The sequence below is a fragment of the Orbicella franksi genome, chromosome 1 (genome assembly GCF_964199315.1).
Source record: "Orbicella franksi chromosome 1, jaOrbFran1.1, whole genome shotgun sequence".
Classification (NCBI taxonomy): Eukaryota; Metazoa; Cnidaria; class Anthozoa; order Scleractinia; family Merulinidae; genus Orbicella; species Orbicella franksi.
The window spans coordinates 44,261,655-44,289,480 of NC_138145.1; the positions used below are offsets into that span (position 1 = coordinate 44,261,655).

Consider the following 27,826-nt stretch of genomic DNA (forward strand, 5'->3'; position numbering starts at 1 on the left):
AGCAAATTTTATAAAGTATTAAGTTTTAATAATACAAAATCCATTGCAGTTTTTATTACGGTCGCGAGACCACGGTCATTCTTTTGATTACAAACAGTTATTTTACTTCCCAGTCGGAACAAGATGAATGTACATTGCATAGATCACAGAATATGCATCGTAATTCACAAGGAGTAGATACGAACTTATCACATTGACATAAAATCAACAAAAAGAATTCAACGTTTGCAACAGGTCTAGAAGATTAAGCGAGTGTAACATCTGATAAAGGAAGACCCAAATATGAACCCTCAAGGCGCTCAAGTCTTATTTTAATATTTTATTTTAGAGAAGCCCAAAATTCGAGCTCCAGATAGATTTGAACAGTTTCTTAGATGACTAATTACTTGTATGGAGGAATAGCAACAACCTCATAGACGGGTCTCTGTACTGACTGCGTCCATTTTGTTCCGTTAGAGTTTCAGACATTTTCGGAGCTAGAAAAGAAAAACTACGCAAACAGAAACGTATGTATTTACATTAGTTAGGGCTGTTCTTCCCCTTCGAGTAAAAAAAAAAACCAACAACAGCAGCAGCAGCAACAAAAACGACAACACTACTCTAGGTTCCAGTGATTTGTTTTCTCGAGAGGACGGCTCCACGATCGGTCGAAGGCAGAACGTCCAGTTATCGACGAAACGAGAGGCGAAATAATAGAAATAATAGTTTGGTGCCCATCGGCAACTTACTTGACCGAGACCAGGGTAGCTTATAATGTATTCGGTCTGATATAACGAACAGTGAGTTAATGTTGATACTTCACTCGACATTTACATTTCGTAGGAATTAGGAATCTACAAAACCCGCCTTTTGATGTAACGTTCACAGCGAATCAAGTTGTACAACTGTGAGTTGACTTGACTATAAGGAATAAACACTGGATGTGAGAAATATCCGACAAAACTTAAACCGCGCGGTTACAATTAATGTACAGTTGCCCTTTTACAATCAAAAAAGGATATATAAAACCGTTAAAACGACTGTATGATAACAGAAACATGGCTTGCTAGTATACTTTCTTATGGAAAGTTAAAATATATCAAATTTAAATCTCACACAACAATCATTAGAACCTATATTACCGTAACGGATTTTTTAAAAATGATTTTCTTTTGTATTTGCCTTTCTGTACTAATCACTGTAAAACAAACTTGTTTATATATAATGCCGATGAGGCCTTGGTATCAGTGGCCAGCGGGCTGCCTTTAACCCTCTCTTAGCAGCCGCAGTATTCTTTAGAGGATTCAGGATGACGTCACAGCCCTCCGCCTCACGGTCCTTCTCACAGCTAACATACCTCTGTACGTGGTCGCTCAGATAAGCAAGCGGAGAGGAGCCTTGGGCGAGAACCTGAAGTGCATGACATTTCATTCACGTCAAAAGCAGGAAAAAACGATAGTTACTAAATATAATAATAATTGTATTAAATAGTAATTAATGTTAATTAAGAACCCCCATTTATTAGAGGGATGTCCCCTCGGCCGACTAAATTTCGACAAGTTGATATAGTTTTTGATTGATTGATTGATTGATTGATTGATTGACTGACTGATTGATTGATTGATTGATTGATTGATTGATAATACGTCAAATTATTCTCAATTGGAGGCCAGACTTACTGATGATGACGTCATTAATACTCTTTTGTTTCTTTAATTATATTAGGAAATAGATTCCATGTTGCCATGTATGTTCAGTAATAGATCACAGAAGTCAAAATGTCGTAAGAACATCAGTGACACACTCGGCTATCATCTCGTGTGCCGCTTTTTTGTTCTTCCCACATTTAAGGTCATCTGTGATCTATTACTGAACAGACGCGCAACAACATGGAATCTTTTGTTCCGTTTAAAACGTTTTCTATCATCAGTGCATACATGATTCATTTTATCAACAATCACAGTCATTTTTTTTTTACCAATAACCACATTAAAATCAAAACACTTGAGACGTGATATGCCTCCGCTTCAAAAACATCTAATCTTTACCTGGTAATGGAAATCCGGCAAAGTGAAATTGTCTTTCAACTCTTTTTCAGCGTACCTCCTGGACTTAATAATATCGAGCTGACCAATCATGTAGGCTGTGGCTTGACCGGGGTCGCTCTGGTACCGAGTCACCTGGGAAGACATAATTAAACACTTTTACAAAATAAATTTTTGTAACGCACACCATGATTGGTGGCCTCGATGATTTGTACATCTTAAAAGGAGCGTTACACAATATTTCAAATTACACATCTCTTGTCCTGTTTCCAATCTCTAAAACTTGCACTTTCGTGAAGAAACATAGTAAATGGTTTGAATTCAGGACTATCAGTAGTTCGTCTACTGTGATTGTTTGAGTGAAAATACAACGGAGTTCTAAATAAAACTGTTATTGCTGACTGAAACTTCCACAAGCTGAGCGAAAGTCCGCATATTTGGAGTTCAGTAAACAGTCAGGTCCATTAAAACTGATTGGTCAGTTTAGTCATGATGGTATTGGCTGCAAGACTCGTGTAAAATTTGTCAACAGTCATTGCTTAGTTCTAAAACAAATAAATTGGCAACGTTCAAAATTCTCAGCACAAAGGTACAACACCTCTTTAAATGTCTCTAATTGTACCAGCTAAAATTTCATTGCGTTCCGAAATAAGGTTCTTGGTAGTCTTCCTACGATATCGCTGTGAATATTCACACATATGTATTAAAAATTAACAATACCTCCTTTTTAGCCAGGTCGGTGTTATCCCAAGCATATTTATCAAAATACGAAAGAGCATCATCTCGTGTAAAGTTTGGTAAGGAGTGAAGCCCAGTGTCTACAATTAAACGGATCGCTCTCCAAAGCTGATGAAATAAAGACCACAAAGCATAGTGTTACAAAAGCTTTAGACCCTTTCTTTAGAATCTTTGTCACACTCCCTGTATCAGGGGCACTGCGTGACGTGGAGGAAACGTTGTCCTTGACATCACAAGGTAAAGCAGCCCATTGGAGACAAGAGCACCTTTAGTCAAGTATGTTATGTTTTGATGTACAAGCACGTGGGTACAGCAATTATTTCTACATGAAGAATACCGAAATTCACTAAGTGCTAAAAATTGTCCCAGTTGTTCAAAGACTAGGTAACTGTAAACAAATGACAATCCAGTGAATACTGTAGTTTGTTTATCAACAGTTACCCACTGGATAGCAATTTATTTTGACCAACTGGAGCTGGATTTAAACATTGTAGAAGAGGACTAAATGTATGAAATTTGAAATTCATTTACAAATATACACTGCATACTGTGAGGGTTCTACAGATACAAGGCCAATGAAGATAATTACTCAATGAATATAATTATTCAATGGGAAAACCCTTTTGAAAGCAAGGGAACAATATTAGTTACATACTAGTGCAAACTCAGTGCATGGAGGTGCAGTGGCCTCATGGTTAATGAACTCAACAAGTGTCTGATTTGAACCGTGGCTGGGGACAATGTGTTGTGTTCTTGGGCAAGACACTTTACTCTGGGAGTACCAGTAACCCTGTGATAGACTAGCATCTAATCCAGGGGGGGGGGGGGGCAGAATTACTGCTAGCTGCTCCATACTACACTGAGAAACTGGAGAAAGCTCCTAGTGGGCCACTTCGCTTGTGTGCAGACTTTACTTTACAAACTCCATGCACACATTGACCATGTACCTGCCATTTCAGCATGCCAAACTTCTGCATGGGCTCTTCCTTGTATGTGTCTGTATCCAGAGCTATAAGCGGGTTCTCTGCATACAGTGCCCATCCTTCAGTGAAAGCTGTGTAATAAGTTTCTTTGTCAAGCCAAGTCAGAGCATCACTGCAGCCATCATGGAAATGCTCAATAGTTCCCTGAACCTGCATACAACAGAAATAAGGCATGTTACATAAGATTTAACATGTTGATAAAAAGGCATCTGGGTGTCCTCTGAATACATACTTATGGATAGTAAACTGCTAAAAAATAAACCTACAAGTGTCTTTTCCGAGAATAATTTAAGCTGGGTTCTTAGACAACATTTCCTTAGGACACAAACTTTACAAAATATTTGGTGTTATATATCTAACTGTTAAAGGGTTCTGGTACATGTATGTTGACAAGCACTGTACAATATTAAGTTGTACTTAAAACTTGCAAGTTAATTAATAAATTACACAAGTAACAATAAAATTCTGAACTATTTCCAAAGTTGCAAACCTCTGAAGATTTTGATAACCATCAAGTTGCCAACAATACTTATCAGATGTACATGCAGAGTTGTGCTCTAGAGGCAACTGGGTGCCACAGGAGACTAACTTTTGCCATTGGGCAACTAGAAAAAACTTACTTTTTTCCTATAAGCTTAAGTGCTTGGCAGCCAGGATTTCATGGCTAGATCACAGCCATGTATGTATTTTCTTAATAGTGATTATTCCACTGCACCTGTGTATGATGTCCAGGCCTCGACTCATGAGCATTGACGCTCCATTCAGAAAACCTTGGACCCAGATTTTCCAAGAAGAAAGGAATGTTGTAGATGGCATTTCTTGAGCAATGTATATCACTGTTTTCATAGCTCTGTGCTCCACTGGATGGATTGAGGTCAGGTGAGAGGTCAACTGGACAGTTAGGAGTGGTGTGTTTAGGACCAGTAAAGTAAAACATACCCACTGTTTTGGGATCAAGCATACTCATCACCTGTGACACACAGTTAAGTATGATAACAACTTAGTTGATGTCATTTTTCAGTTGTACCCATGTGTCTTACTGGCCATGAATAGACCTTTCTACCGGCATCATGCTTTACCAATTTTTTAATTCAAATGAAAAAATATACCTCATCGCTCAATATATCATGCAGAATTTAGTAACTTTGTGAAGTTTCATCACAACCTGTTGCAAACTCATAAAAATATGGCACCTGCAACTTGCCAATTTTAACAAAGAAATGTATGCCAGGGGGCAAGCATTACCCCTTGGCATAAAAGTGCACAAGAATTACCAGATCACATTGCTGAGTGAAAAAAGAAAAAGAAAAAGAAAAAGAAAATAACAATCAGGCTGTCAGCAGGAGTGAAAACGTCTACCCTCAAAAGCTCCTGTGAAGCATCCTCAAGCATCCTCATTTCATTAATATCACAGCCAATATACGTTTGAATGTAAAACGACTCAGTTAGACTCTCATTTCAATTTTTTTTTTCTCCTGCATGCTTACCCGTCTTGCCTCTCTGAACCATAACTGCATGGCAGCCCACCGTTTGGGGCAATACTTTTCTGCACCTGTAAGATTGCTACACCTTTTATGAGCCTCTTTGTTGGATTCATTCTTAGGGATTGGAGCATCGTTGAAGAAGCTATCAGTGGAATTAAGTTTCTGCCTGAAGAGTGAAACAGCTAGATCACTGTCGTTTGTACCCATCACCTCTTTTGCTATTTGCACCACCTGGAATGGAATTACAAAACAAACAAGTGCTAAGTGAGACCAGCTCTGAGCCTTAAAGGTCCAAGATACATTCTTTCTTTTGCATGGGTCATGAGCTGTAAAGGTTAAAGATAAATTCTGCATACAAGCCAAGTGACCCATCAGGCCATCACTTGTGTATACCCAAGGGAAAATGATTTGAGTTCAAGATAGTGGGAAGTTTAAGATAACTGAAGTTCTACTGTTCCACACAGCCACATATTATTTTTCAAATGTCTTATTAGAATGAAAACTCAAGAGGAGGGGGCCCATCTACCCACTCCTTGGGTGTTAAGTTACTCCGACGAGTTAATTAACAGGGGTTAATTGAACATTTCACACATGAGGGAAAGAGGTGGGTTCTTGGACAACATATATACACTATTACATTTAAACTTAACCTTTGTAACCAAGAGATTCAATAATTGCCCCTTTGTTAGACTGAAAATTTCAGTCTGTTTCCAGGAGACTTCTGGATAATCAGAGAGACCATGGATAATTGAGGACACAAATGCAGAAACGGTTATTGGTGCACTATAAATCCTGACGATATCAATTAGAAGAACATTCAGTGATTTGTGAGGGATTCAAAGCCATGATCTTCAGGTTATAGAGAAAAAAGAGCATTTGATAAAAAACATGTCTGGGTAAAACCATTTCACAACAGACCCCTCAAGGCCTCTTAAAAAGCTGAAAATGATATTAGTTCTGAACAGACAACACAAGTTGGCTTTTGACTCACCATTGGGTAAAGTTTGTTTAACTGTGTTTTACCAAGGTCATGGACCTCAGCAGGTGTCATATCATTGGTGGTGAAGTATGGCATGATCAGTGAATATGAATGAGGACCATTCAGTTTTTCACCACTTGGCAGCATCGGATCGGTTGGCCATGACTTGTTTTCTTTTAATTTGTACCAGACATAACTTAGTGGCAAACTTCCTAATCCACTAGAAACACTGCTTGGAACACAGTAGTCACTGTATTCATCTTCTAAGAACCTGCCGAGGATGGAAAATATTGAGCTTGCTCAAGGAAATCTCATCAATGAAAGTAACTAAACAAGGAATTGTAAACTGGCAAATATTAATTGCCCTAGTTACTAAATCAAGTTTGTTGCTTCAGGAAGTAAACAGGGCTTGCTTGGGAGAGCATAGAAATTTTGTCAATAAGATTGGCCACGTACAAATGAATGCCCTTTCATTTGCATCGTCATTTACTGTAATTTGCTGCATAGCCACATTGTCTTGCCATGCAGTTTACATCCCACCAGGTGTAGGGCTTTAAATATGCACACAGGATGTACCTTATAAGCTGATGAAGAGGTTCCCCGAGGTAGGTCAAAAGATAATCCTTGACTGTATCACTGACATTCTTGCCATGTTTTTCCTTCCAAGCTTCATCAACTTCCTTTGTTATGTTGCTATAGAATTCATGGTCCAATAATGGCTCCACAAACCACTCCTTCCAAATACCTAGGACAGAGTAAGTATTGAGAGAAATTACATTTTAGCTGAAAGCTTGTGTGTGGGAATTAAGCCATGATGCAAAGTGAGCTAAGCACATCCGCACAACAGAAGACATGTACAGAACTACTCAGTATTCCATGTGCAAGCTTGGAGGTTTCACACTCAAAAGTGTTTTTCTTGCTAAAAGTGGAATTGGATTGAAGTTAAACTGACTATAGTTAATAACCTATACAGATAACACATACAGATTTTTTGTTACTTTATCAATAGTACTAGTAACAATCAAAACAGCTTAAGTGTCCCACCTAAAAAAAGCCTAATGATTGTCACACAACAAACAAACTTCTCAAAGCCATTTTTTGAAACAGGTCCATTTCAAATCTCACGAAATATCACACCTGCACAGCAAATTTGAAAGTACAAGAGAAAGTAAGACACGGATGAGTTGCATATTTTGTTTTTGCTTTGGTTGAAATGCCCTTTTACAATGTTCCAGTTAGCTACAATCTGAAGTTAGTTTGGCCCCTTTAATAAAGGTTTTTTTTTGTTCAAACTGCATTGTTTAGTTTTTGTATGACAAGAGTTAAGAAACACTTGCATAATCAAATCAAAGAATCTAAAGGTATCGTTTATTCCACAGCTATTCCATATCTAAGGACGGATTTTAAAATGTAACACTTTAATTTATTGTAAATTTGCAAAACCCCGTTGAATTCATCTATAATTACTAACAAGACTTATCTAATCGACCATTTGCAATAGTTAATTAACTCAATTGTTTATGAGCATTAGCTACATGTGGTTGAAATATCAACTCTATTCATGAGCAACAATATAGCGTGAATACAAACACAAAGGTCTGAGTTTTTACATTACAACACGGCGATTGCAAGGAATGCATTAAATTGACGATCTAATCCAATACTCATAACAGCAAAGTTCCTCGGTCGACCTTCACAAAATAAAAGCTATTTTGTCAAGATAAACCAATAACAGATGTTTAAGCTAACAGGTTAAGAAAGGTGACTAGCGAATTTTATTCTGTAAACTCCGTCAGAAACAAGATATCAAGTAGATTTGCTCGATGACGCGAAACATAATACTAACATGCGAATTCCTCTAAATAAAAACCCTTACCTGTTTCATTGTAGAGTGACACATTCAAGTATCTTCTTTTCACCGAATCCACACCAGCAATACATTCCTCAACACTGCGAACCATCCCTTTACGAATTCCCATCTTCATATTTTCGATGTACTGTAAGATTCCGACCTTATGCGTCTCAAGTTTCTTTCTGATATGTTCCACGTCGTTAGCGTTGAAGGGCTTATGATAAATCATGCCGTTATAGAAATCGTAACCGTGATAGCAAATTGGCTGCCAGCAAAATAGGTTTGGCCCCATCATCCAATCTCCAGCGTAATAGTTGACATCGTAGGGCTGACCAAACATGTGTTGAAGATAGTGCTTCACCTGAGCTAAAGATTTCCTTTCCCGCGGCTTCAAGGTATTCATGTTTACCTCTTTCGACTTGATTTCTTTGAGTAGAGCCCACGAAATGTCCGTACGGTTCTTGATCACGGAGGGAGTCGGATCATAAGCGACATATTCCCTTTTAACTCGTTCGAAGCTTTCCAGTGAGTCATGAATGTCGGGATGAAATGGAACGCTGAAGGGATGCAGCGTGTAGTAAGTTTCTTTCACTCTGTTTATAAATTCGTCCAGGCCAATTCGTTTCGCTTCGGCTGAAAATTCGCACCGTTTGAATGTTTTGTAGGATGGTGAGCTGGTAGGACCACTTCCCTCACCATTGCTTAATTCCCCATTTGCGCATTTCTTGGCCGCCGAGCTCGCCATTGCCAGCAAAACAATTCCCACTATAACGAGCACGACTCCAACTGCAATAAGCCCAAGAAGAGCAATCCTCTCTCCTGTGATCCACGATCTCTCATACTTGTGCCTTATTTTTAAGTCAACTTCTTCCATGAGCATACCATTATCCGCATCTTTCGGGCCGGAGGCCATTTTGCATGCATGAATTGAAAAGATCAGCGAGTTCCCTACTGAGGAGGCAAGTGTAGCCAAACGTAGCTGATACCGGCTCGCGGTCTGCGGACCCCCTGCGGGTTTTCGGCCGCGGGTGGCGCGCGAAAAATTGCGTGTGGGATCGTAGATATATTCTCATTCGTTTCGAACAGCTTGGCTTAGATTCGAGTTCAATATATTGCAAGAACGTTCAATTCCTGTATGATCACCCCTAGTTTTCCACAACAGACGGAGATTTCGCTTTTCTCTGTTCTATCCCCAAACCCCGTACTGAACGAGCAAAGGGAACTCTAAATTGCAGGGTGATAGGGGCCTCTCTTGGAAACCATGAAAAGAAATCTTGATGGTTCAGCAGTGATTAATCCAGAGAAAACGAGATAAACACTAGCAGCTTGTTCACCGAGGGGGACATGTGGCTTTGCGGTTTTGATTGTTTTTCTAATGTGGTGATGCGGTGAATAGAGTCCCACTTTGCGGTGTCGCGGTGATCTCAAACCCTACGGTGTGCGAAGTTTGTGCTTTTCACACTGCGGTGTTCGGATAAATGGAATTATTTGCGGTGCTCTGGTTTCTTGTTTGACCTTTCTCAGGCCTTAATGTTGCAGGAACTTCCTTAATGCGTGCAATTTAAAGTTGTATAGCATGCTCGTACCATTGTGCTTAAAAAACCAATCCGAAGCTGTTTTTGACCTTTACAGGCATCAGCAGTATCGACACTTAGCGTCATAGACGATGACAAACGTTGTGTATTTATTTTGTCGAAAATGCTTGGGGTGTAGAAGTATTATGTCAAGTGTAGACGTTCTTATCATGGGGCTAAAAATATATATTGCGGTGACGGTGTCTCAGTCCACTTTTAAGTAAGTAAAGTAAAACATTTATTTAAGTGTCTATGTGTAAAGGATCAAACGCTCTTTCTGTAAGAGGAAACGCCAGGAAGTCAGAGATTACCGCGCGAGGTTGGAACATCACCGTCAAGTTGGCCATGAGCTGGCGAGAATGGCGGTGATGCGGTGTTTGTTAATGTTTGCGGTGCTGCGGTGTTCAGAGCCCCCCCGCCAACAATCTCTCTTCCGTTTGGCCAGATGCATGAAGAGCTACTTTCAGGAGAAGTAAAATGCAAATAGACTAACGTTCTCTTGCTTATTTTCATCAAGACAAATAAATACTACGTTTGAACTAAAAAAAATGAAAAAATCCAGAATTTAAGTAGAATGTTTATTACTGCTCCTGTCGACCTCTACAAAAGCTTATTTAGCCTAAGAACAGTCTAATTAAGAGGGGTATTATAGACCAGGGTGTCTGATGTTTTCCCGGGCAAAGAGATTTTGACAAAGAAGCGAAGTTTCCGGAAGCGAATGTTGATCAAGAGTCCTAAGATTCCTGACCATGATCACGTGACGTTTTCAGGCAGATACCACGATCACGCGAATCATAAACGTGAAGTCAAACACCACAAAATGGTTTCCCATGCCGCGAATCTCTTATCAAAATGTGCTCAGTTTCGAGATGAAGGTGAATTCATCGACGCTCGCTTAAAAGTTCGTGAAGACATCTTTCCTGCTCATCGCATTGTACTCGCTGCGAACAGCGATTATTTCCACGCCATGTTTACTGATGGAATGAAGGAGTCCAACCAGGAACTGATCGAACTCAAAGATGAAAGCATTTCACCTGATGCTTTAAAGATTATAATGGACTCCATTTACTCTGGAGATCTTCGCGTCAACGAGGAGAACGTGTTTGAAGTTCTTGCCGTCGCTGATCATCTTCAAGTTACAAGCGTTGTCCAACAGTGTTGTGATTTCTTGAAGAGGGAGTTTATCCAGCTCCGACTTGACCTAAACAACTACTGTCTGCTTTCCACAGTGGCCAATAGACACGGTCTGAGAGATCTGCAAGAGGCAGCGGAAGAGAAGATGGCATCGATGTTCAAGGATATTTGTGAAAGCAAAGAATTTCTGACCCATATTGACGCAGACCAATTATTGAGCCTCCTCAGTCGAGATGACCTCAGTGCACCTTCGGAGACGTTCGTCTTCAACTCAGTGATGCAGTGGATTAAACACAAGAAGGAAGAGAGGATGGCAGTAGCGGCCAAAGTTATCGGAGCTGTTCGTCTGGGGCTGGTGGACATCAGGGTTGTGATTGAAGAACTTAATACAGAGGAGATGAAGCGAGTTCCAGAGATTTTCATGCATTTACATGAAGCATCGTTGTATAACAACATGCCTTCGCATAACTCCAAATTTGCACTGGAGAAAAGTAAACCTCGAGCAACAAGCCCGGTAATTAAACAGTCTTCTCTCTCCAAGAAGTGAATTTATTTCACGACTGAATTGAGCTAATAACAACAAAGTCACGCGTATAGAGGAGTTCACGCTCTAGGGGCCATTACGGGTAATCATGGGAAATTTTTGAAGCAAAGCGGTAAAACAAATGTTTATCTTTATATTTCCGTTCAGATTTCACATTTGGAGACGAAACATATACTGTAGACGGAGCAGCTAGGTTTACCAGCGTTTTTGAGCCGATAAAGTGACTGTTGTGGGCGTAGGATAAAACCGAATGATTTGATCAAGTCTTACAAGCCACAAGAATAACATTTCAGTTACTCTGATAAATAGGCTAATGCCTAGCCCAGTCGACTCAAAAATGCTAGTAAATGTAGAAAAGTGGTTTCTCTAGTTACAGTAAAAGTTTCTTCTCGCAAAATGAAACTCAGAACGCCGGGAATGTGAAGAAAAACGCATATTTTTGCCGCTTTGTTGCTTTGCAATCTTGCCCTGAGTGCACATAATGCCCCTTAGAGCGTGAACTCTTCTATTGAATACACAAAACATGTCAGGAAAACCCAAATCCCCATGAAGTAATTCCAAACTTTCGTTTGACGTAAGGACAGATTTACTCATTTCCCTACGATTTTTCTATTATCGAGTTTTTTTTTTTAAAAAATCTTTGCTACCTTCACAAAGGTGATTCACTTTCAAACTACATGTTATGCGCTACTAACATTCGTGAGTTGCAATCATTCCATTTTGGTCACGAAATCTACTCACCCATCCCCATACCCTTCCCAGACCCAACGTTCTCAAAATGTTCTCCATGAACAGGAGATATGAGGCTGGAACTAAAAAAGGTCACCGGCCTGTTAATTTTATCATTTGATGTTTCCTTTCACGTTGTATTTCAGGCTCTGATTGGAGTTGAACCTCAGGCGCAGATGCAGTATTTTGACGTTCAAGCCAAAATATGGAAACCATTGGCATCCACAATACCGGCAATTCAGGCAACTCACTGTTACTGCGCAATCCCTGTTGGCAGCAAGTTGTTTGTTGCCGGACTTGACTCCTCAGGCTTTTGCATCTTTCAGTATGGCACAGAAGGAAATGTGTGGGAAAGGCTGCTTCACCAATGTGGTGTAATCAACAACTTATGGGTTATTGATGATCATATGTATGCTATTAGTGTTGATTCAAATCAGGCTCCTCAAAGATACAGCTTTGCCAGACGTCAATGGCAAAGTATTCCACTAGTAGGAACAAGAGGCAAAAATTATTGCCCCGGCAAAAATGGAGTGATAATCCATTCAAAGGTGTTTGTACTGTATGAAAATAGATCACAGTTGTCAAAAGGATGCTGGTCGCCAGCAGTACTAAATTGTTTTGATCCCGTAAAGAATGAATGGAAAGTGAAAGCAACAACCTGCCAGCCTCACTTTGGATCCAGTCTTATTGTAGTAAACAATAGACTGTATGTTGCAGGGGGATATGTTTCAATAATATTTTCAGCTAATCTGGGTAGATATGTTCCATGCCGTAGCCCTGCGCCAGTTGAAATGTATAATGAGGAAAACAACACTTGGTCTGTTGTTGAACAAAAACACATTCCTCCAAACAACCTTGGTGCAGTGGAAATAGAAGGGAGGGTGTACTTCACAATAAACAATTTCCCAATTGACAGTGGCATAAGAATTCCCCCAGGGGAGATGTACCCTGTTCATCTCGGGGAGTGGGAGAATTTAGGAAAAATTGACAAAAGTGCAGTGCTGTGTTATTTGCCAGTAAAGCGAGAAAGTTTAAAAACAGAGTGATTGCTTGCTACTGTTAGCAAAATTAATAGAATTTAGTTTGACACTTCCGAAGTCAAAGTATCTCCACAGTTAAATAGCTTTAATGCGGTATAATGACCTATCTAGATATCTGGACTGTTTACAGTCAGATAATTTGGCGAGTGTTAGTTGTAGGTTTTGCTCATTAAATAAGGAGTTCTATAGCAAGTGTAGAAATCGTACAGACGTTTCACGTAAACTAAAAGTTGTTTAGTTCCTTGTTATAACTTGGCTGAAAAAAAAGGCTGTTGTGACGTAAACTGACGCATGATACGTATGAATGATAATACGAAGTAAACATGCACATTATGATATCCCAGTCGCTGAGTTAGCTGTGAAATAAAACATGACATTGGAAGTCAATAATTGCTTTATTTAGGTTCAAAAAGTTATTCTACAGTTTCCGATGTTTGAATTAGACAGGAACTCCTGGTTAAGAACAATAAATTGGAAATAACGATAAATCACCTTGTTTGTTTGAATCCTCCTATTAAATGTAGTCTTAACACACCATCTGTCTTTCTGGTATACTGTTCCCTAGACCTTTGACAAAACAATGTGTTCGTTATTTCCTTTTTTTCTCTTATAGACAACACTATCCATGAACAATTTCTTCTTTTCGACGTTTCCACATTGTCTTAAAGTCTCGAACAATTACTCTTTTTTTCACGAGCTAGTTTCTTGTCCATTTTCAATCTTTTTTTCCATTGTTTTAGCTTACATTCTTCATTACCACGAGCGGCTGAGCAAGTTCAGTGCTCATGCGGAATAGGGGTCATTCTCGTCCCCAGTGCTACTCGTCTTAAAATGCCGTTGACGAGTAGCTCTGGAAGCACCCAAAAATTCGAATTTTTTCATTGGCTGACAAAAAATAAATGCGCAGCACAAATGAAAATTACAAAGCTCTACGCATTCCATTTTACTTCCGGCCCGGAGGCGGCACCTTCGCTCAGTTGACACAGGCGCGCTTTACGAAAAAACAAATGGTGACCTTTCCCGATCGATCCGAAGGAATCGTTAAAGTTTCCACGTAACCAAAGGAGTACGTCGCCTGCAACGATGTCATTCACGATCGTAATCATCGTCCTTTGTTGTAGCAGCGGAGAAGTTGGAAGAAACGTTTAGAACTCGGAGAATCAACCAGCTAATACAACAATTACTTCGTTGCTGACCATACCCCAAGAAATCATAAAATTAAGTTCGAATCGGCAGTGGGTTTTAAGAAACGTTTGTCTTCCTTTATGAAAAGCTCAAAAGGAAACTTAGAGCCAGGTGAAAAGACGAAGAAATATCACTCTTGCTAAGCAAATGTGGCACTGGAAATGCGACGGTGAGTGTGTTTTTCTCTCACTGAAAGATCAAGGAGATCAGATTCTAGCAGTCCAAAATGTATTGATATTAAATTGCCAAAATGAGTCAAAGGTCCGTGTTATAATACTCTGCTACGTACCTGGATGCTGTAGCAAATGGTCTGAACATGAAGTTTGGTTTGTTTCTTCCACATATTGTTATGTATGTATCTTTTACTATCTGTTAAGAAGCTTCTGCTGTTATAGATATATATAATATCTTTTTTTTTTAGCTCCACTCTCTTTATTATTGAGACCTCTCCTATAGTCTCCCCCCAAAAAACACAAACAAACCTTTTGTGGTCAGGCAAGAGTTTAGTTTGCTTTAGAGCCTTCACCCAAATTTATTATTATTTTTTTATAATTTACTTGTGGAAATGATGTGTAAAGGTAAATAACCATAGATAACCATAGCTGAAATTTGAGGCCCTTTCCTCTCTCCCCATTTTAGTTAGGAAGCAACTGCAACTAGCAAAACTTTATTCCATCACAATAACATTAATCAGTAAATAACAATAATTTATCATCCATGCAAATAACTGTGAACAAATATAAGAGACAATTATTTATACATGTATAACTGATAACGAATCATCAGGACTAGTGGGTTTCCAAATGTAATGTGGGAATTATCTCTACTAAAAACAAATCAAACATTAAAGGTGAACAGAGTTACATTAATATCCCCATAAGAAAAATATCATAATCTTTTTGTTAGCCTTTGAAAGATAATTTATTTCCTGCCATTATTTACTATTCTTTGTTAATTTTCAGACCATAATAGTGCTACATAAATTCCTTGAAGGATGACCATTTATGGATAATTCAAATGGGAATGTTGCTCTTGCAGTTCAATAAATACTACTGAAAAAAAAGGAGATGGAGAAAGACCCATTGTTGATAGTAAAGCTATGTGGCTGATGTTCTGATCAACCACAAGACGTAAAAAGTATACATTGAGATTTGTTGTTGCACATGGTTGTATAACAGGCTGAAGAGCCTTATTACCATGAAGTAACATGAATTGTAAAAGAGCAATGTCATTGCTTTGTTTCCCATTCATTTTGTTCATGGAGTTTCCTAAAAAAAATCTTCCTTAATGTACATTGAGGCACACCAATATGAATCACTCTCTTCACATCAGGAACCTCTACATGTATACCAATGCCAGATACTAATGTTATAGTTACATCATTTTAGCTGTGTTATATTTTTGGTAACACCATGTACTCATCTGGGAATACTGAAATAAATTGGTGTTGTTGTTGTTGTTGTTGAAAGCACCCAAAAGATTAAGCTTTATATAAGCTGGTTGAAAGGTATAAAATGAACAAAAACAATTACATCGACAAAAGCAGTGGGGGACGGGGGACAAAATGGTGGAATAGCCCTATATCTAGTTTTGTAATGTCTACAGGCTTTTCTCAAGCCTGAATATACAAAAACCATCATTAGATGTTCCAGATAAGCTAATTAAAATTGCTGCAGAGCCATTATGGAAGCCCCCAGCACACATATATAACCACTCGATAACAACTGGCATAGGACTTTTATTTTTTTCTTGGCGTTTTTCTTAACATGGTTGTAACCACTTCAAAAGGCCAATTGCTACCCTATACCCTGGTTACCACACACATATTTTTTTTATTCTTTCCATAGCCATATGCAAAATAGATTTCTCTTCTCATATTTATTTAATTATAATACTGATGTAAATTAATTCTGTAAATAATGCACAATAAAAGTTGATCGATTGATTTAATTTGACAGTTTAATGATCTGTTGATTGTGTAAGACCCTTTTTTGTAAAAAAAATAGAACAGAATGGGGTTACTTGAAAAAATGAGGACGTGAAAGATCCTATGAAAGTGAGCACCTTTATTACATTCCTTGCAAGGAAACATGAGCAAAACTCCAATACAACAAAACTTTCCTGAGTTCAACAGATTTTTATTCTACTGCAGCTTACAAACCTATGTAAATAACCAGGAAGTAAATAGCTCTTACCATTAAAAAATTTTCCCTTCATCTATCAGCACGGCTTATATTTAAATCCTCTGGTCAGTGATGCAATTTTCACGGCTGATTTCCACAAACGCTTCCGTGTGTCCATAAACAAATTTTACCGTGTCATCGATAGACGTAATACATGCCGTATCCTGATTACTTTGCTTGAAAGCTTTAACAACTGCACCTCGCTCTTTAAACTTCTCCTTTTTATCGAATATGAAGAGAAGAAACAACAAGAACACAGCTATCGATTCCTGAATTTTTCTGGACGGTCCACCACAAAATGCACCGCGAAACCCGTTGGTAAAATATTACACAAGCTGGCAATCGTGTTTGAAGCGGCGACGGCATTTAAGGCCGCTTTCTACTCTCTTTTTAACTCTAAATCACCTAACTTCAGCGAAGTGAAAACACATGTCAGCGTTCCGATCTGTTTACATCTGAAGAATACTCTCTATTCCTCTCTCCCCTCCCTCAGGATTAGTTTCTGAGCATGAGCAGATGTACAGGCCAAAATTACGCATGCGTTACCGGATGTCCGTGATTTACAGACATCCGGTAAAGGCTGCTACCAGAGCCCTCCGTTTCTCCGACCACGTGACCAAAAGAAACGGAGGCTCTGGGGACGAGAATGAATAGGGGTCAACAACAGTCCAAGGTTCTGACACATCGTTATTTTCTGATTCTCGTGGTCAGCATTCTCTGAATTAACAATAATTAGAAGCACGCCATTTTCTTATCACCTGGTTTCTAGTCTCCTTTCAAACGATGGGAAAGGAGGGCGTTATCGAAGAGAAACCAGAGTATTTCAATCAAATGTACTTTTTAAAGGAGGGAGGCTTTCTAGCCCTCGACGATTAAATTCCTAACATTCGTGACCATGATCGCGTGACGTTTTGAGGCAGACACCATGGTTACGCGACAATGTCTGTTTTGAGACGCACCTTTATTAAATAACGTAGAGTCAGTGAGACACCATAAAATGGTTTCCCATGCCGTGGATTTCTTATCAAAATGTGCTCGGTTTCGAGATGAAGGCGAATTCATCGACGTTCGCTTAAAAGTACGTGAAGACATCTTTCCAGCCCATCGCATTGTACTCGCTGCGAATAGCGATTATTTCCACGCCATGTTTATCGATGGAATGAAGGAGTCCAACCAGGACCTGATCGAACTCAAAGATGAAAGCATTTCACCAGATGCTTTAAAGATTATGATGAACTCCATCTACACTGGAGATCTTCGTGTCAACGAGGAAAACGTGTTTGAAGTTCTTGCAGCAGCAGATCATCTTCAAGTTTCAAGCGTTGTTCAACAGTGTTGTGATTTCTTGAAGAGGGAGTTCATCCAGCTCCGACTTGATCTTCACAACTATTGTCTGCTTTCCACAGTGGTCGATAGACTCGGTCTGAGAGATCTGCAAGAGGCAGCGGAAGAGAAGATGGCATCGATGTTCAAGGATATTTGTGAAAGCGAAGAATTTCTGACCCATATTGGCGCAGACCAATTATTGAGCCTTCTCAATCGAGATGACCTCAGTGCACCTTCGGAGACGTTCGTCTTCAAATCAGTGATGCAGTGGATTAAATACAAGAAGGAAGAGAGGATGGCAGTTGCAGCCAAAGTTATCGGAGCTGTTCGTCTGGGCCTGGTGGATATCAGGGTTGTGATTGAAGAACTGAATACAGAGGAAATGCAGCGAGTTCCTGAGATTCACATGCATTTACATGAAGTGTTGTTATATAGCTACATGCCCTCACATAACTCCAAATTTGCCGAGGAGAAAAGCAAGCCACGATCAACAAGCCTGGTAGTTAAATTGTCTCCTGTCTTCAAAAAGTCTATAAAGCTAATGAAGGCATGCGATCGAATGAAATAAACAAAATGCGTCAGAAAAACCTAAATTCTCGTGAAGTAATTCTAAACTGAACTTCGTTTCAAGGAAGCGTTCGACCGAATTCCACATGATTTGTCTTGTGTTCAGTCGAGTTTTTAAAAGTTTTGTCTACCTGGACACAGATTATTGACTTTCAAGCGAATGTAATTATTCCTTACTTGTCACGAAATCTGCCCAACCCACTCCCTCCTACCCGCCACCCCCCCCCCTCCCCACCTCTACCCAATGAGTGCGGCTGTTCCTGCAGCGTGATGTTGTGCTCCTCAATAGGTCATTGGACTATTTGTTTTCAATTGATGTTTCCTTTCACATTTTATTTCAGGTTCTGATTGCAGTTCAACCGAACGCGCGGATGCAGTATTTTGACGTTGAAGCCAAAACATGGAAACCATTGGCATCCACAATACCGGCAATTGAGGCAGCTCAGTGTTACTGCGCAGTCTCTGTTGGCAGCAAGTTGTTTGTAGCTGGAATGTACTCAATCAGTTGTTGCATTTTTCAGTATGATACAGAAAAAAATGAATGGGAAAGGCTGCTTCACCCATGTGGTGAAATCAATAACTTGTGTGTTATTGATGATCATATGTATGCAATTAGTGCTGATTCAAATCAGACTCCTCAAAGATACAGCTTTGCCAAACGTCAGTGGCAAAGTATTGCACTAGTAGGTAGAAGAGGCAAAAATTATTACCCCGGCAAAAATGGAGTAATAATGCATTCAAAAGTGTTTGTACTTTATGAAAATAGATCACAGTTGCCATCTGGGTATTTTTCCCCAGCAATACTAAATTGTTTTGATCCAGTAAAGAATGAATGGGAAGTGAAAGCAACAACCTGCCAGCCTCACTTTGGATCCAGTCTTTTTGGAGTAGACAATAGACTGTATGTTGCAGGGGGATATGTTTCAACGTTACTTGATAGATTCGGCGAATACACCATTCGAGGAGGCAACTCTGCACCTGTTGAAGTGTATAATGATGAAAGCAACACTTGGTCTGTTGTTGAACAGAAACACATCCCCTCGAACAACCTTGGTGCAGTGGAAATAGAAGGAAGAGTGTATTTCATAATAAACAATTTCCCAATTGACAGTGGCATAAGAATTGCCCCAGGGGAGTTGTACCCTGTTCCTCTGGGGGAGTGGGAGAATATAGGAAACATCTATCAAAGTACAGTCCTGGGTTATTTGCCAGTGAAGCGAGAAAGTTTGAAAACAGAGTGATTGCTTGCTATTGTTAGCAAAATTAATAGAATTCGACACTTCAGAGGTCAAAGTATTTCTATAGTTAAATAGCTTTAATGCAGTATAATGACCTATCTAGATATCTGGACTGTTAACAGTCAGATAATTTGGCAAGCGTTAGTTGTAGGTTTTGAAGATTAAATAAGGAGTTCTATAGCAAGTGTGGAAATCGTACAAACGTTTCACGTAAACCAAAAGTTGTTTAGTTCCTTGTTATAACTTGGCTGAAAAAAAAGGCTGTTGTGACGTAAACTGACGCATGATACGTATGAATGATAATACGAAGTAAACATGACAGTAAACATGCACATTATGATATCCTAGTCGCTGGGTTAGCTGTGAAATAAAACATGACATTGGGAGTCAATAATTGCTTTATTTAGGTTCAAAAAGTTATTCTAAAGTTTACGATGTTTGAATTAGACAGGAAGTCCTGGTTAAGAACAATAAATTGGAAATAACGATAAATTAAAAATTGGTAAAAAAAGGAAAGGAATTAAATGGTTGTCACTGGCTAAAAATATGGTTATCGGACGTTTCGGCCACTACTGTTGCCTTCTTCAGCAAAAGATGGAAAATGCAAATGTTAAACGGCGTCCTGCTAGAATATGTAATAGATGTGTGATAAAACTAAATGAGCAATAGTCTCTAGAGTATTCTTAATGAGTGTAAAAATTCTTAATGCCATTGTACACGTTCGGTAGCGCTATGTGTTCGTTTATAGCGTTCCTGTCTCGCACGGAATGCCAAGCTTCAAGAATTAGTCTTTGTTTCCATACTGATGATCTGTCGACAATTTCAACGTTCTCCAAATCTATTTGGTGACCGTTGAGCATATGGTGTTTGGCCAATAAAGAGTTTTTGTCCAATGTTGCTATAGCCTTTGCGTGTTCTTTCATACGTGATTTTAACGCGCGTGATGACTGACCAACATAAACACAGTCACAATCTTTACATTTGATCTTGTAAACAATGCCTCTGGAATCCTCTTTCTCGATCTTGTCTTTAGGTTTTTTGAGTATGTTCGAGATGGTACGAATAGGTTTATGGGCGACCTTGATATTGAAACCTCGAAGAACGTTTGCGACTCTTTCGGAAAAACCTTTGGCATAGGGGAGGATGACAAAACCACGATGGTCGGTATCATTCATTTCTTGTTGTCTACTCAGTTGGCGGCCATTGTGAATGAAATTTGCAGGGTAGTTATTAGTGGCAAGGGCTTTCGTTACTCGTTTAGTTTCCCGTGAAACTTCCTCCTCCGTGGAAGGAATGTTCCTTGCGCGATCCATGAGAGTGCGCACGACCGAGTGTTTATGCTGAGGATGGTGGTGTGATTTGAAATCAAGGTAACGGTCGGTGTTAGTAGCTTTCCTGTAAACAGACACAGCGATCGAGCCATCTTCTTGTCGTTTTTGTGTCGAGAAAGGCAATGGAACCTTCTGATTCTATCTCGATTGTAAATTTGATGTGAGGGTTGATGGAATTGAGATGTGAGTGGAATTCATCTACGTGCTCTCTTTTAACACATACGTGGCTGTCATCTACGTATCTAAACCACCATTTAGGAGGGTTAGGGGTCGATGAGAGAGCCTTTTCTTCGACATGTTCCATGACGAGATTGGCCAAGATGGCGCTGACTGGGGATCCCATCGGACAACCGAAAATTTGTTGGTAATGGTTGCCTTGGAATATGAAGAAATTGTTGTCGAGGACAAACTGCAGAAGTGTCATGATATTTTGGATGGACAAGTTGGTTCTTTCCGGTAGTGATTGGTCAAAGTCCAGTCTCTCTTTAACCACTTCGATTGCTAGGTGGGTTGGAATGCACGTAAACAGTGACACGACGTCAAAAGATACTAGAATGTCGTCGGGATCTACTGACGAGGTGCGGATCTTTTCGACGAAAGATGCACTGTTTTTAACTGTGTATTTATTATTCTGAAGTGGCGACAAGATGTTAGCGAGGTATTTGGATAGTTCATATGTGGGAGATCCAATGGCACTCATAATTGGTCTGATAGGGACGTTCTCCTTATGGATTTTAGGAAGGCCAAACTTCACAGCACCGATTCCACACCAGCGTCTTTCTATGGCCTTCCTAAAATCCACTGTTTACGTGCATTCCAACCCACCTAGCAATCGAAGTGGTTAAAGAGAGACTGGACTTTGACCAATCACTACCGGAAAGAACCAACTTGTCTATCCAAAATATCATGACACTTCTACAGTTTGTCCTCGACAACAATTTCTTCATATTCCAAGGCAACCATTACCAACAAATTTTCGGTTGTCCGATGGGATCCCCAGTCAGCGCCATCTTGGCCAATCTCGTCATGGAACATGTCGAAGAAAAGGCTCTCTCATCGACCCCTAACCCTCCTAAATGGTGGTTTAGATACGTAGATGACAGCCACGTATGTGTTAAAAGAGAGCACGTAGATGAATTCCACTCACATCTCAATTCCATCAACCCTCACATCAAATTTACAGTCGAGATAGAATCAGAAGGTTCCATTGCCTTTCTCGACACAAAAACGACAAGAAGATGGCTCGATCGCTGTGTCTGTTTACAGGAAAGCTACTAACACCGACCGTTACCTTGATTTCAAATCACACCACCATCCTCAGCATAAACACTCGGTCGTGCGCACTCTCATGGATCGCGCAAGGAACATTCCTTCCACGGAGGAGGAAGTTTCACGGGAAACTAAACGAGTAACGAAAGCCCTTGCCACTAATAACTACCCTGCAAATTTCATTCACAATGGCCGCCAACTGAGTAGACAACAAGAAATGAATGATACCGACCATCGTGGTTTTGTCATCCTCCCCTATGCCAAAGGTTTTTCCGAAAGAGTCGCAAACGTTCTTCGAGGTTTCAATATCAAGGTCGCCCATAAACCTATTCGTACCATCTCGAACATACTCAAAAAACCTAAAGACAAGATCGAGAAAGAGGATTCCAGAGGCATTGTTTACAAGATCAAATGTAAAGATTGTGACTGTGTTTATGTTGGTCAGTCATCACGCGCGTTAAAATCACGTATGAAAGAACACGCAAAGGCTATAGCAACATTGGACAAAAACTCTTTATTGGCCAAACACCATATGCTCAACGGTCACCAAATAGATTTGGAGAACGTTGAAATTGTCGACAGATCATCAGTATGGAAACAAAGACTAATTCTTGAAGCTTGGCATTCCGTGCGAGACAGGAACGCTATAAACGAACACATAGCGCTACCGAACGTGTACAATGGCATTAAGAATTTTTACACTCATTAAGAATACTCTAGAGACTATTGCTCATTTAGTTTTATCACACATCTATTACATATTCTAGCAGGACGCCGTTTAACATTTGCATTTTCCATCTTTTGCTGAAGAAGGCAACAGTAGTGACCGAAACGTCCGATAACCATATTTTTAGCCAGTGACAACGATTTAATTCATTTCCTTTTTTTTACCAATTTTTAACATGCCTGGCTATACAACGAACATTTTTAACGATAAATTACGTTGTTTGTTTGAACCCTCCTATTAAATGTAGTCTTAACACACCATCTGTCTTTCTGGTATACTGTTCCCTAGACCTTTGACAAAACAATGTGTTCGTTATTTCCTTTTTTTCTCTTATAGACAACACTGCCCATGAACAATTTCTTCTTTTCTACGTTTCCACATCGCCATATAGTCTCGAAAAATTACTCTTTTTTTTATCACCAGCTAGTTTCTTGTCCATTTTCAATCTTTTTTTCCATTGTTTAAGGTTACATTCTTCATTACCACGAGCGGCTGAACAAGTTCAGTACTCATGCGGAATAGGGGTCAACAACAGTCCAAGGTTCTGACACATCGTAATTTTTTGATTCTCGTGGTCAGCATTCTCTGAATTAACAATAATTAGAAGCACGCCATTTTCTTATCACCTAGTTTCTAGTCTCCTTTCAAACGATGGGAAAGGAGAGCGTTGTCGAAGAGAAACCAGAGTATTTCAATCAAATGTACTTTTTAAAGGAGGGGAGAAGTGGGTGGGGCAAGGTGAGACTCGGAACGCAGAATTTGTTTAGGAAAACATGGAATTACTTCTAGTGTCCTTCTTCGAAGAAAGCTGGGGTGCAGTAATGTTCATACTGCGCAGACGGGTTAGAAACCGCAGGATACAAACCGAATTAACCGCTTTGTCAGCTTGAAGTAGACTATGACCACGAAGTGACGAAGGAATCTTGGCGGTTTAGCAGCAATTAATACAGAAGAAACAAAATAAACTCTAGCAACATATCTTGACCACTTGGCCAGTCGCAAGATGAGTTATTTTTAGGAGAACGTAATGTAGATAGATAAACATTCTATAGTCTAAGGCATTAAATATTTTGTTCATCAAGAGAAATAAATACGAGGGTTGACCTAAAAAGAAGTGAAAGAGCCAGAATATTAAAAGAAAATATTAAGACGTTTTTTAATGCTCCTGTCATCCTATACGAAAGCTGTTTTAGCCAAAGAACAGACTCCTTTGGCGGGGTATAGACCAGGATGTTCAAGGCTTTCCAGGCCTCAACGATTAAATTCCTAAGATTCGTGACCATGATCGCGTGACGTTTTGAGGCAGACACCATGGTTACGCGACAATGTCTGTTATGAGGCGCACCTTCATGAAATAACGTAGAGTCAGTGAGACACCACAAAATGGTTTCCCATGCCTTGGATTTCTTATCAAAATGTGCTCGGTTTCGAGATGAAGGTGAATTCATCGACGTTCGTTTAAAAGTGCGTGAAGACATCTTTCCAGCTCATCGCATTGTACTCGCTGCGAATAGCGATTATTTTCACGCCATGTTTACTGATGGAATGAAGGAGTGCAACCAGGACCTGATCGAACTCAAAGATGAAAGCATTTCACCTGATGCTTTGAAGATTGTAATGGACTCCATCTACACTGGAGATCTCCGTGTCAACGAGGAAAACGTGTTTGAAGTTCTTGCCGCAGCTGATCATCTTCAAGTTACAAACGTTGTTCAACAGTGTTGTGATTTCTTGAAGAGGGAGTTTATCCAGCTCCGACTTGACCTTCACAACTACTGTCTGCTTTCCACAGTGGCCGATAGATACGGTCTGAGAGATCTGCAAGAGGCAGCGGAAGAGAAGATGGCATCGATGTTCAAGGATATTTGTGAAAGCGAAGAATTTCTGACCCATATTGGCGCAGACCAATTATTGAGCCTGCTCAGTCGAGATGACCTCAGTGCACCTTCGGAGACGTTCGTCTTCAAATCAGTGATGCATTGGATTAAACACAAGAAGGAAGAGAGGATGGCATTTGCAGCCAAAGTTATCGGAGCTGTTCGTCTGGGGCTGGTGGATATCAGGGTTGTGATTGAAGAACTGAATACAGAGGAAATGAAGCGAGTACCAGAGATTTTCATGCTGGTGTATGAAACGTTGATCTATAACTATATGCCTTCACATAACTCTGCATTTGCAGTGGGGAAAAGTAAACCCCGATCAATAAGCCCGGTAACTAAACTGTTTTCCGTCTTCAAAACGTTAACTTTATTTTCTTAAGGTAACGAAGTCACGCAATTGAAACGAGAACACAGGTCGAAAAAATCCAAATTCTCGTGAGGTGATTGTGGTGCGTTGTAGTTATTCCATTCTGGTCACACATTATCCCTCTGCCCCCCATTCCCCGATCCTCAGGATTTCTTCAAACACACGAGAGACGCGGCTGGCCCTGTAGCGTCGTGTTCTAGTCTCTCCAGGTTACTGGCGCGTGTTATTCCAATTGATGTTTTCCTTTTACATTGTATTTCAGGCTCTGATTGCAGTTCAACCTCAGGCGCAGATGCAGTATTTTGATGTTGAAGCCAAAACATGGAAACCATTGGCAGCCACAATACCGGCAATTAAGGCAACTCAGTGTCACTGTGCAGTCTCTTTTAACAGCAAGTTGTTTGTTGCTGGGCTTGACTCCTCAAGCTATTGCATTTTTCAGTATGATACAGAAAAAAATGAATGGGAAAAGCTGCTTCACCCATGTGGTGAAATCAATAACTTGTGTGTTATTGATGATCATATTTATGCAATTAGTGCTGATTCAAATCAGGTTCCTCAAAGATACAGCCTTGCTAAACGTCAATGGCAAAGTATTGCACTAGTAGGTACAAGAGCCCACTATTATTGCGCCGGCAAAAATATAGCAATAATCCATTCAAAGGTGTTTGTACTGTATGAAAACAGGTTACAGTTGTCACATTGGCGCTGGTCGCTAGCAGTACTAAATTGTTTTGATCCAGTACAGAATGAATGGGAAGTGAAAGCAACAACCTGCCAGCCTCACTTTGGATCCAGTCTTATTGTAGTAGACAATAGACTGTATGTTGCAGGGGGATATGTTGCACTACGCCAAGATAATTGGGATAGATTTATTCCATGCGGTAACGCTGCACCAGTTGAAATGTATAATGAGGAAAACAACACTTGGTCTGTTATTGAGCAAAAACACATCCCCTCGAACAACCTTGGTGCAGTGGAAATAGAAGGAAGAGTGTATTTCATAATAAACAATTTCCCTATTGACAGTGGCATGAGAATTGCCCCAGGGGAGTTGTACCCTGTTCCTCTGGGGGAGTGGGAGAATTTAGGACAAATTGACAAAAGTGCAGTGCTGTGTTATTTGCCAGTAAAGCGAGAAAGTTTGAAAACAGAGTGATTGCTTGCTATTGTTAGCAAAATTAATAGAATTCGACACTTCAGAGGTCAAAGTTTTCCATAGTTAAATAGCTTTTATGCAGTATAATGACCTATCTAGATATCTGGACTGTTTACAGTCAGATAATTTGGCAAGCGTTAGTTGTAGGTTTAGCACATTAAATAAGGAGTTCTATAGCAAGTGTCGAAATCGTAGAACACGTTTCACATAGACTAAAAGTTGATTAGTTTCTTGTTATAACTTGGCTGAAAAAAAAAACCTGTTGTGACGTAAACTGACGCGTGATACGTATGAATGATAATACGAAGTAAACATGCACATTATAATATCACAGTCGTTGAGTTAGCTGTGAAATAAAACATGACATTAGAAGTCAAAAATTGCTTTATTTAGTTTCAAAAAGTTATTCTAGAGTTCACGATGTTTGAATTAGACGTTATGATAAAACTATGTCATCACGTAGTCTATACCTTCTGGTTTACAAAGTTACCACTTAAGTAAGATAATACGTTTGGTATATGAATGAATGACTGGATGCTTTAAGTGTTTGAGTATTAACTTTATATAAGTTTCCTTAGTTGTCTCATTTGTAACTCACTCACTCATCCTCATCAGGCTCATGAGGACTCTTGAGGCCGGTCATTTCTAAAGAACAGAACTTAATTAAACTCGAATCTTTTTCTTGATCATGGTTGTAATATACATAAGGCGATATAGTTTAGACAGGAATTCCTTGTTAAGACTAATAAATTTGGAATAGCAATAAATCATGTTGTTTGTTTGAATTCCCCTATGAAATGTAGCGTTAAAACAACACCTGTCTTTCTGGTATACTGTTCCCAAGACCTTTGACAAAACAATGTGTTAATTAGTTATTTCATTTTCTTCTCTTATTTGCAACACTGTCCATGAACAATTTCCTTATAGTCTCCAACAATTTATTAGTCTTTTTTGTCACCAGCTGGTTTCTTGTCCATTTTCAATTTCTTTTCCATTGTTTTAGGTTACTTTTTTCATTACCACAAGTGACCGCGCAAGCTTAGTATAAATGCCGAATAGGCTTCAACAACAGTCCAAGGTTCTCAGTCCGGGATCGTTATCAGATTTGATAACCATGTGACGTCACAACATGGCGGCCATTTCAAAAACCGGCAATTTTCGTATTCACTTCGCTTTGCTCGTTATTTGTTCGATTATACTCGGGTAATTTACCCATAATTCTATTCGATAATTACCAGAAAAGAAGGAGCCTCACGTGTTTTGAAGATGGCGGTTGAAGACCAGCGTAAACGATGTAAAATGCTACTCGTAAAGTGAAACAGCGCTTGCAATTTTGCATCCAAACCAGGTATGTTTTTCATTTTGTCATTAGATTTAAGTTACTTGGAGATTTTTGCGGAAATCACAAAAAATATGTCGTTAATCTTCACGCCATATTCTTGGGATTTAACGTGTTTTTAGTGTTGTGCACGATCTGTGAAAACAAGTGCACGGGGGTATTTTGATTTGCGAT

At 39.6% G+C, this 27,826-nt stretch overlaps 5 protein-coding genes across 6 annotated transcripts; 3 read left to right on the forward strand and 2 right to left on the reverse strand.

Annotated features, from left to right (window-relative positions):
• Nucleotides 1-22: 22 nt before the first annotated feature.
• Nucleotides 23-10,048, reverse strand: LOC145463560 (uncharacterized). The gene is made up of 9 exons (XM_081447330.1): nt 8,085-10,048; nt 6,785-6,953; nt 6,221-6,479; nt 5,233-5,460; nt 4,461-4,715; nt 3,710-3,895; nt 2,745-2,870; nt 2,028-2,159; nt 23-1,389 (listed from the first exon to the last, which is right to left on the reverse strand). The coding sequence occupies exons 1-9, from the start codon at nt 8,971-8,973 to the stop codon at nt 1,195-1,197; spliced, it is 2,439 nt and encodes an 812-aa protein (XP_081303456.1). The 5' UTR covers nt 8,974-10,048; the 3' UTR covers nt 23-1,194.
• Nucleotides 10,049-10,416: 368 nt separating this feature from the next.
• LOC145463578 (kelch repeat and BTB domain-containing protein 12-like) lies at nt 10,417-15,242 on the forward strand. Its single transcript, XM_081447348.1, has 3 exons — nt 10,417-11,282; nt 12,188-14,435; nt 15,229-15,242. Exons 1-2 carry the CDS (start codon nt 10,455-10,457, stop codon nt 13,085-13,087), a joined length of 1,728 nt encoding a protein of 575 aa, XP_081303474.1. The 5' UTR covers nt 10,417-10,454; the 3' UTR covers nt 13,088-14,435; nt 15,229-15,242.
• Nucleotides 15,243-15,697: 455 nt separating this feature from the next.
• LOC145463570 (kelch-like protein 26) lies at nt 15,698-19,583 on the forward strand. Its single transcript, XM_081447339.1, has 2 exons — nt 15,698-18,274; nt 18,684-19,583. Exons 1-2 carry the CDS (start codon nt 17,447-17,449, stop codon nt 19,581-19,583), a joined length of 1,728 nt encoding a protein of 575 aa, XP_081303465.1. The 5' UTR covers nt 15,698-17,446.
• A 1,380-nt stretch (nt 19,584-20,963) lies between these two features.
• LOC145460614 (uncharacterized) lies at nt 20,964-21,611 on the reverse strand. The gene has a single exon (XM_081445522.1). The coding sequence runs from the start codon at nt 21,609-21,611 to the stop codon at nt 20,964-20,966; it is 648 nt and encodes a 215-aa protein (XP_081301648.1).
• Nucleotides 21,612-23,099: 1,488 nt separating this feature from the next.
• On the forward strand, nt 23,100-27,279 carry LOC145463588 (ectoderm-neural cortex protein 1-like). 2 transcript variants are annotated; one of them, XM_081447365.1, is made up of 3 exons: nt 23,100-25,118; nt 25,417-25,980; nt 26,461-27,279. In XM_081447365.1, the coding sequence occupies exons 1-3, from the start codon at nt 24,291-24,293 to the stop codon at nt 26,464-26,466; spliced, it is 1,398 nt and encodes a 465-aa protein (XP_081303491.1). In that variant the 5' UTR covers nt 23,100-24,290; the 3' UTR covers nt 26,467-27,279. The 2 variants fall into 2 exon arrangements, with proteins under 2 accessions (XP_081303491.1, XP_081303485.1); XM_081447359.1 differs by having other exon boundaries at nt 25,417-27,279.
• Nucleotides 27,280-27,826: the final 547 nt, after the last annotated feature.